Source organism: Trematomus bernacchii, unplaced genomic scaffold, assembly GCF_902827165.1.
Source record: "Trematomus bernacchii unplaced genomic scaffold, fTreBer1.1, whole genome shotgun sequence".
NCBI classification, from domain to species: domain Eukaryota; kingdom Metazoa; phylum Chordata; class Actinopteri; order Perciformes; family Nototheniidae; genus Trematomus; species Trematomus bernacchii.
The window spans coordinates 873,153-883,745 of NW_022988098.1; the positions used below are offsets into that span (position 1 = coordinate 873,153).

At 40.3% G+C, this 10,593-nt stretch overlaps 1 protein-coding gene across 3 annotated transcripts in view; it reads left to right on the forward strand.

Moving 5' to 3' along the window:
• slc2a9l2 (solute carrier family 2 member 9, like 2) overlaps nt 1-7,283 on the forward strand; it is a 115,456-nt gene extending 108,173 nt beyond the window's left edge. For 2 of the 3 annotated variants that reach the window (XM_034121561.1, XM_034121563.1), the window contains one exon: nt 6,664-6,900. In XM_034121561.1, coding sequence (XP_033977452.1) covers nt 6,664-6,900 — 237 coding nt within the window. Of the gene's footprint in view, nt 1-6,663 lie in introns of all 3 variants that reach the window. The other variant, XM_034121562.1, reaches the window with a different exon arrangement.
• The last annotated feature ends 3,310 nt before the right edge of the window (nt 7,284-10,593 follow it).

Sequence of the window (10,593 nt, forward strand, 5' to 3'; positions counted from 1 at the left end):
TTTTTTAGAGATTTGGGTATGGAGGAAAATAGAGAGGGTTGTGTTTTCGGACACTTGGTGAGTTCCCTGGAACACCGGGGACACATATTCATGTATAAAAGACGTACAAAAGTGCATTTTGCATGATAGGTCCCCTTTAAGTAACGCCACTTCCATAGTTGATTTGGATGCAGGTTATGAGTGTAATTGACACAAAATACTAGCCATTTGTACACACGTAAAAAGAAAAACTTTTCAGAAGATATCATGCAAACAATTGCATGATGAAAGGTTATACAACTCAAATGAAAAATAAGTATTTCACATCAACTAATGCACCCTGTCAGTTATCATTCCACAGTAAAATGTGTCAAAAATGTATGTGATTGTGTCAGTTTTCCAGAGAAAAATCCCATAAAACACTGACCAATTAAGAATTATTACGCAATGTTGTGTGTAGCACTCTAACACTATAAAAGATAAGTTTCTTTTACCATGAGTATAGCATTATTTTACTGAGGAAGACATTGTGGTGAAAACTGGTTTTGGCAGAAACATATGGTGTGTGTAATCCTATAAGCTATCTTTTCAATGTTCATAATGATGAGAAGGGGCTTGTCAGGGAGGTGCCAGATCTACATTTGTATGTGGAGCGTCACCTCGAGAGTGTCGGCAGATCCACAGGACACTAATTACTCACCTGCTCTTTGTCTCTTCATTTCACAAAATTTCCTGATGCCCGATTGGAACTAGTGAGCGTGTATATTTATTTATTTATATTTTAACATATGTCGGCCTGAACAGTGAGACAGAGAGGAGCGATGTAATGTGATGATAAAATAGATGGCTCCTTCATTTTGATGGATGAACAATGAGAATGGTGGAAATAGATGTCAGTCACTGAAGGTCAGGTTGAAGTGGAGCTGAATATGTAATAAGACAGACAGAAGAGACATACAGCAAAGAGGTAGTGATGCCACAGGAGACCTACATAAATAGATCTAGAGAGGTTCGGAAAGAGCGGAGGAGACAAAGCAGACCAAGGCGAGAAACGCAGAGACAAGGGTGAGAGAGAGAAGGCGACATGCGGTTATTTTTAGCCACCCAGTGCCACACATATTGCAGTGTTAGTTTTGTTTGCTGGGGTTTTGCCAGGCCCACGACACAGATCAAAGCAGTGACTCACAGCTTACTGACGGCCACCTGAAACATGTTCTGACCCTGTTCAGACATCACACCGCTCGCCTGTCACATTTCTTCTCTCCACAACAGGCCACCGCTGATGTCACCCTGGGTTATGCAGGGGGGATGAGTCTAGAATTTGAGGGCAGACTGTGACACATTTATGTAAAAAAGTTTTACTGACTTAATAAGCTGTACATTTTGAAAGATAACATTGAATGCCAAATAGACATTTTTAAAGAGGCCCTATTATCCTTTTATTGGGTATTCCCTTTCCTGTTGTGTGTTATAGGCATGTATTATGTGCATGTAAATGGTCTGCAAAGGCTACAATCCTAAAGTTGTAGCCTTTAGGATTCCAGAATACAAGACAGCAGGCTCCTGGACAAACACTTGTTGAAGTCCCCCAACCCTCCTTTAAAGAAGCAAGACATAAAAGACACAGCCTTATCGTTCGTAGTTTTGTTTCTCTCTGCAAGGTTTGTGTTATTTTGCTCACCAGCAAGGACAGTATTGGATTAATGGGTCGCTTTACACAGAAGTTCTGATACCAGCCTTTGAGTTTCTGACATCAATAATTTAGGTTAGACTCAATCTGATTCGGTGATTTGTTTACTCCCACCTCGGAGCTTTCAATTAGGTTTTTATCTTGGAATTCTACCGAGACAGTGTCGAGCATTGTTATGCTCCAGGGATGAGCGGGAATCTCTTTGTTTCCATTCAAAAGAGCCTCTGCTTTTCAAGTGTCGTCAAAGTGTAGCATGGTTGCCATGGTCATACCGACAATGCAATACCGATTCCTGGAAAATAAACCTCTTACATATTTCCCATCTTAAAATAATTACATGTTATACAACAACAGTGCAGCAGTTAAACAGTGCAATACCGATTCCTGGAAAATAAACCTCTTACATATTTCCCATCTTAAAATAATTACATGTTATACAACAACAGTGCAGCAGTTGACCCCTTGTCACCGCTGTTGGAGCAAATGTTGACGTCAAACACTCTATTGAAGATCAACCCCCATCAGTAGTTTTCCTGTTGACCTGGTGTCTGCAGCCCATGGCAGTCACACTCACTGCCTGCCACACAAATATCTTATTTAGCCTGCCCTCTTCTTCTTTTTGTTTTTATGTCTCATTCTGTAGGCAGAGATCCACATTATGAGGAAATTGTCCATTAAAGGGGCCATATTCTGCTAATTTTCAGGATTTATTATTATTATTTTGTGCTTCTACTGTGACATGTCTCCATGCTTCAATGTTCAAAAAGCTCTTTATTTCTCTCTTACTGCCTGTGCTGCAGCACCTCTTTTCACCCTCTGTCTGAAACCAGAGCCCAGTCTGCTCTGATTGGTTAGCTGGCAAGCTCTGTTGCGATTGGTCAACCGCTTAGAGATGTCCCGCCGCTTAGCCTATCACATACAATGTGTGTATAGTTAGATAGTGATGTCACTATGTCGCAGTAATAAACAAAGGAGTCCAATCAAGGCAAAGTGGGGAGGGTGTGGGAGAGAAACTCCCTCTGGCGTGAACTTTGGGATTTCATCCTATTCAGACCATTTATATGCACACCTTCAGGACACTGATAGCACATTTCCCATGTCAGAACATATTCTTTTTGTTTAATAAAGAAGGCAAAAAGGAAAGAAAATAAATACGAGGACAGTGACAATGAATAGCAAGCCTTCACTTTAATTTTTGTAATCCAATCAGGTATCGACCATGATCATTTATTAACAGAGAGTCATCTTTCAAGGATGTATATGACTACCACGTAGGAGTGTTGAGAACCACATTACTGGGATATGCATGTGGGGTTATTTAAGATTTCATGAAAAGTATGACCTTTTCTGAATCCACAAACTAGAAACCATTGATTGGTGTGTCCCTTTGGATTACAAAGGAGATGGATTCCGTTTCAAAGTAACTTATTTCTGTGAAACACGGAGGCGTGTGGCGCAGTGGATAGAGCCTTGGTGTTGAGATCAGGGGGTCACTGGTTCAAACCCCACTGCAGTCAGCATGTCGTTGTGTCCCTGGGCAAGACACTTCACCCCAAATTGCTCCTGTGGGGATTGTCCACAGTATTGAGTATGTAAGTCGCTTTGGATAAAAGCGTCTAACAAGTGACGTGTAATGAAATCACAATCCTTTCTTTACAACAAGTTTTTCATATAAGTATCATGTTTTATGTGATGTCAGTTATAAATCTTCTATGGAAGGTCTAATTAAATAATAAGCACTAATAAAGGGTTCTACATAAACCCATAACAATTAATGCTTTAGCGATACATTTCTTTTCAAAGCTGAAAGGTTTTAGAATCAATGTATGAGAGTGACGGGGCCTTGTTTGCAATTTGAAAAGTCTTGTTCGCATTTAATGAACTTCTTGTAGTTAATTTAAAACATTGCAACATTGCAGTTGATGAGAATATAATTTATGATGCTATAAAACATAAAATGGAGCAATAACAACAGGCTCTGGTTGATGATCATAAATCTATTGAGACTAATGAACCATCAAACCCAATTCCATTCATTAGTAAACTGTGAGTTTATACATTTGTATTTGGTGCTAATGAGTGAGGATTATAGTAGTGGTGATCCATAACTGTGATGCTAACGGATGGTATGTCTTTCCATTGTGGTGCTCCCATGTGACAGCATTGGCATATGGTAATCCATAAATCTCTAAACAGCCCAGGGGGACATTTGCACTGTAGTCTTATGTACAGTCTCGTATGCATCACACACACTGACCTTGAGTGTGCCTCCCATTGGGAAGATTCAGCACAATCTATGAGAGCCCATTCACATGCAAATAACCCCCCACCATCACTGTATACAGTTTACACCTCCGCCACCGGTAATGACTTACAATTGCCTAGAAACATGCTACATATCTCCATGGAACGAGTCTATGGACCTGGACCTTTTAATTTTACACTTCAATTTGATGTATGTCCACAGCAGGTGTTAAAACATTCCCTCGCTCTTTTTTACTTGAAGCACCAAAAATAATGCATTGCGCAAAAACGCCCACCCTCCTACTCATTTAAATGTGTTGAAGCGGCTGCGTCGGGGGCCACAGAAGATACTAATAAAACAAATCCCAGGTAGGGATTCAAAAGTTCTTCTTCGGAGGGTTCTCAAGATGATTTCCTCACAATGGGCCATTTCAATGACACACCCTCACCTCAAGCCCTTGCTAATCTAAAAAATGCTTGATTTGTTATGACCCTTGAGCACCGAACCACCCCATTCTGTTCTGTACAATCCCATCCTTTAGGCCCTTCATCCTAATTTAAACTCTTCTGTTGTAGCCTTTTCCAACTCCCACTAAATAAAAGTCCCGCCATTCTTGCCCATACTGGTCTGAATTGTCCTTTTCTGTTTTTTTGCATTGTCCTGCCCGCTTTTCTCCCATTCCACAAAAAAACGTGGTCTATCCTGCTCCACCTTGCATTGTTCTGTCCGAGACTGTCCTTTCCCTCCTGTTCTATCCCATCCCAACTTTGCATTATTCTGTCTTTCTATTGTGTCCCATCTTACTTTGTAAGACTCATTATATGTTTCTGTATGCTCTGTATGTCATATCCTGAACCTTACTGTTCTAGCAACCTTACTTACATTGTTAGACTGTGTCGTTCTGCACTATCCTTTTCAGTCGTGTCCTGGTACTGAACATGCTTGTGTTGACCGGTGTTGTCCTATTCCATCCTGCACTGTTCTGTCCTGTCTCCTGAATCAGGGTTCCCCAATTACTGCTATAGCCAGTGGCGGTTCTTGATCAATTTTACCGGGGGGGCCATGCTGGGGCCAGTTATTTAATGTGAGGGGCACATTTAATGTGTTGGCGAAGGAGACAAAGACAGTGTTCCAGAGTACAACACTTTTAGTTCAGTATAAAGTTACAACGTGAAAAAAAAAAACTTAAAATACCATGATTGGTGTATTTTTTTACAGAATTGATGTCAATAACTTACTAACAATTTTAGTTTTCAGTTATTTTGGCACAAGTTATAGCACAGTCACTTAGTTACAATTTTATTAAATTACATTAATGAAAAAAAAAACATTCCTCAATTTTGACCCAGGTACAGTAACACAAATTGCATTATCATAGATTCTTCTGTGCGAGGGGGGTCACAGCAGTGCTCAAGCTCAGTGTTGCAGGCCCCCCCCCTCACCAGAACCGCCCACGGCTATTGCGCCATCTCCCCTCTTAATGTCACCCTGGGTGCAAAATGGCATGAAACATAATTCACATTTGTATGTTTGCTGCCAATCATAAGTCTTTATATGCATGTCTAATTGTTGGTGTGTGAACCAAGCTAAACCCAGCTGAGCCTTCACAGCAGATCAAAGGCTTATCCATGCGTCAACCACGAGACTGTTTCATTCTGCTCCATCCACTAGGCTTGCTTAAATTCGATTAATGACAGGAGTGGACGCAGAAATGTCCTGTTTGAAGCCTGACTCATCTCATATGACTATTGGGGGAGGAAGGCAGTGTTTTGTGAGGAAACTTGCTAACTTTGCAGATGAGCGCTACATCACAGAGGCCGCATGGAAACTGGGTCAGGGGTTTTGCACGATGCTCTATTTTTTTCAGTGCTATTATGAAATACAGTGAACAGAGGAAAACACTGTCAGAGACAAACAGCAGTGGTGATATAACAGATGAAATCAAAGTAGTTTTTCATTGAGGTCATGGTTGCTTGGACACAACAGATCTAATACCAGTTACATAGCGACGCATTTGAGTGCTCACATGAGCAAGGTATTATAGCTTTGTGACGGACTAGTGAGGGTCAGTCAATTCTGTCTCTCACTCTCTCTCTCTCTCACTCTCTCTCTCACGCACGCACGCACGCACACGCACACACACACACACACACACACACACACACACACACACACACACACACACACACACACACACACACACACACACACACACACACACACACACACACACACACAAACAAACAAAACCTCTCTCCAACTCTAAATCTCCCTTTGGGTAATCAGACTGTGTATTTTTAAATCTGTCACTAATCTATAATATTGGCATAACACACTGGACAAGGTTAGCTTTCAGACTGTGGGTACATTTTTCAACTCACAAACAAATACGCATTTTGTTAGAAATCTGAAGCGGACATTTCCTCAGACTTGCGAATACTCTTATATACAAGCATGTGGGACCTTTTATTGTGCATGTCATGCCAAGCCCACCATGACACACAGATGTCAAAACAGATGCCACAGACGACGTCTCTCTGCAGTTGGCAAGAGTTTAGGACGGTTTACAAATGGCAGGATTTGAGAGAGGACGGCAATCGTCAAATAGTATGAATGCTAAAATAGTATAATCCATCAAATTGGTGAAAATATTGGCTAAGGTATTTCATCCATTTCCAGAGTTTTGAGTCCTGACACATACAGTATGATTTTGTGGTGTTTAATTATTGTGTTTTTTCTGTTTGTGTAGGAGGCGCTGCAGGCCTTTGCTTTCCTGGTGTTTGTGGTCGTCTGCGTCCTGGGATCCATCTACCTCTATTTCGTCCTCCCTGAGACCAAAAATAAAACATTTATGGACATCAGTCAGAGCTTTGCCAAGATCAACAAAATCCCTGTCCCCTCCCCTGGCCAAGAGATGGAGCTGGTCCTATCCTGTAAGCCTGACATGTACGGAAAGGACATCATTAAGATGGAGAGCTCTTTCTAGCTTAACAAACTACAGTAATTGTTGGTAAGCAGGTTGACATGTGGTGTGTACATATTTATTTATTGACAATAGTCAATGAAATTCAAATCAATAGTTTTGTTTCAATGCATTTTGGTATTTTTATATATTTTGTATGACTGGAATATTTAGGAATAATAGTTTACAGCAATTATTTGTTTATACCTCTTATTACAATTAAACAAACCAACAAGAGTTATTTTTACAAGTCAATATACAGTATGTAACAATCATACATTTCAAACACCCTTAATAGTGGAAATCATTCAACGGTTACAAAATGAATTGTAATGTGACTGAGGGTGGCTTGCATACAATGTTGATGTGCACACTATTAAACTTAGACCTGTATTAACTAATAATTATTTTGCCTTTTGTTTTTTTTTGCCAACCTAATATAGGATAGTAGAGACATGCTATCCTGCTAGCATACCCTGGCTTATTTACTCCTCCATCAGATTTGGAAACATTAGCACCCTTCTCGAGTTGTGTCTGTGTCAACCAATTTCCAATATTCATTCTCTTTTTTCAGCTGTTGGTATTTAAGCTGCTACTAAATACTTAATTTCACCAGTTTATCCCTAACATCAGGTGTTTGGTGTTGAGCAGAGTATGAGGTTTTTACATAGAAACATCTGCTTCCACTGATCAAAAACAACTCTGATGAAAGCAATGAGACTGAACAAAAGCAATAACGTTTTGAATAATAAAATGAAAACAATGACCTAAAAAAGTTTAAAAGCCATGAACAGCTGACAGGAGAAGCAATGTTGGGTTATACAATGAGTTTCATAACTAAAAGGGACCTGCACGACTGAAAGCTGAGTTTGAAGGAACCAGATCAGCATCATATTGATCAGATTCATCCTTGTGGTCATCACAAAGCAGATTCATAATAAGAGAAGGGCAGATGTGTCTGAGAGAGACATATATTCGAAGGATTATAACTGTCGTGCCGCCATTAAGACAACAAGAGAGAGAAAGAGAGACCACTCAGGGAGCCCAGTAAAAAGGCTGAAGGGGACAATTTGTTGGAGCCTCTCCAAATCTGAAAGGCACCAAGGCTAAACTTCCCCCAGATGGCGGGAGCCAGCGGAGGAGGTGATCTGAACAGAGGCAGACAAGCGTGGCATTGGATAGCAGTCTCCATTTGCTCCACAGTAGGGTGTACGAGCCGTTCCACTGCCGGTTGGGTAAAAAAAAAAAAAAAAACATCCTCCCACATAGACACACACAAATACAAAGTTGTGTGTGCTGTGCGATGATACAGGGGTGTCCATGTAATGAAATGGCATTGTTGAAGAAATGTGAGTGCCTCATGATTACTCTAATTCCTGATCTTATCCAGTGAGCTCATGCAACAGATTACTTCTTTCCAACTGGCAAGCAGGCGTGAGCAGTGGGAGGAATAATAATTGGATCTGTATAGCTCATAGCTCTGTTCCAGCATGTTACTTTTGAGGAGTTACACTCACAGCAACGTTAGTTAGTGGGTAATTGACAGGAAGATATGTCGGCGATTACAGGTGGGCGATCAATTAAGAGACTTCAAAGCAAAAAAAGCATACACACTTTATATTTATGAGATGCATGTGGAGAGAAGCTGTCTGTGATATATTGCTGTTGGTCCAACCTCTCAGACATCGACTTCCCACTATGCAAAGTAAAGAAAAGGCAGTGCTGTATAATTCCTGCAACTGTCAAATCTAATAAGGGTGCACTTAAAATAAATGTTTGGAGAGGAATGTTACAGAGATGTAGTTTGCAGCATGTTTTTCTTGTATTCAGCAAAATTGTCATAATTAACACAATTTCAGTAAACCTTTTTTATATATATAAATCATTCACACTGGGAATCTGATTTAGTGCTCAATTTGTGTGAGAGTTTGTAAACGAATGCTTTGATAGACATTTTGCAAGATTGTTTGGGAAATCAAACGGATACGTAATTGAAATACAAAGTTAATTTCATGGGTGAAGTAATCCTTTAAACCTTTATAAAGATTAATCAACGGCTTTCCTAGCAACATGTTATTAAAAGGTGGAGCTGGTGGGGAGAATCGGAAAGCAATTCGCACCTCCCCCCTCCCCCCTCCCTAATCACTTTACAAAAATGAAAATCACGACCCCCAACAGATTTACTTTAAACCAGGATTGCAAGTGTTCATTTAATTTTCAGAAGTGCTTAGCAGCCCTCTTTTGATGTGATGAAAAACTGAACAGTCACCAGTTCTGTGGAATAACTCTGCTCTCCAGTGAGGATGCCCGTAATGAAGTGTGTCCATCAGACCCAGATTTAGTTTTCTGATTTAACATTTATTTAAAAGGCTCCTATTGTGCTCTTTTTAGGCAGATATTATGGGTCTCAGATATATACAAATATATAAAAAACATGTCTATGATGTGTTTTGCTCAAACAGATCATGCATTATAGACATCCCTCATATCCCTCTGTTTCAGGCCTGTTGGAGCAGGGGTTCCCAAAGTGGGGGTCGCGAGATGATTACAAAATAAAAAAAATGTATCAATTTTTTATTTTTTATTATTATTAATAATAACGTGTGCATAGACATTTTTCAGGGGCGGACTGGCCATCTGTATCATTTCCCCGCAGCGAGGCTCCCCCCGTTGGCAATCCACTAGCGCAGTGTTTCTCAAACTTTTTCATACCAAGGACCAATTAACCAATAAAAAACACTCACGGACCACCATACACAAATATCCAAAAATAGGCCTAACAGTACATAACAGCCTAATAATGACAGCTTAACCTTCTCTACATCGCCTCGTTCACACAATAAATCAACAATACAAATACAACTACAGATTATATAAGCATTTAGTTCAAATGCGATTTAAAATGCTCGCAGGTTTTACACCTCTTATGAAATGTAGACTACATTTATTATGGAGTTTCCCCCCCCCCCCCTCGTTGACAGGGGTCGCCAGTCTCTGGCACTGTTATTTTGGGGGTCGCGGGCTGAAAAGTTTGGGAACCCCTGTGTTAGAGAACTGCAGATTTTGGGTCCTTAGCTTGAAAAAATTAAAAGATGAGGGGGAGCTAATGCCTGCTCAGAATTCTAGGGTGATTGTGGATTGTGTGGGACCCTAAAGCTAAATGCTGCCGTGAATAAATGCCATATCATGTTCCAAACCACATCAAGGATTATTTCTGAAACAGTATGCTTTTTCTCTTGCCAGTGTACCACAAGGTGAGTTCTTTTTTTTATTTCCTGCTTCTTTACACATACTCCCTACAGTACAGGTTAGCTCTGAGTGTTAGCGAGGCTTGCTTATGTAAACAAAGACCATATTACGTCCAAAACACATCGAGCATTGTTTCTGATAGCAACTTTCTGATAGCTGTGGGTCCACATTTCCGATATTACGTCATATCGGACACAAATCTGGATCAGCTTAGTTGTACCCCCATTTTTTGGGGAGAAGAGAGAGGGTTTTGTTTTCTGACACTTTGAGTTCCCTGACACACCGGGGACACATATTTATGTATAAAAGACATCAAAAAGTGCATTTTGCATGATAGGTCCCCTTTAAGCAGGAGTGATTCACATTGAGATTCAGAATATATTTTTATAAGGGCAGCATACAGAGTTTCACATAAGAGAGATTTAAAACAATGAGCAGTTTACATAAAACAATGAATTAGCAGGGTTG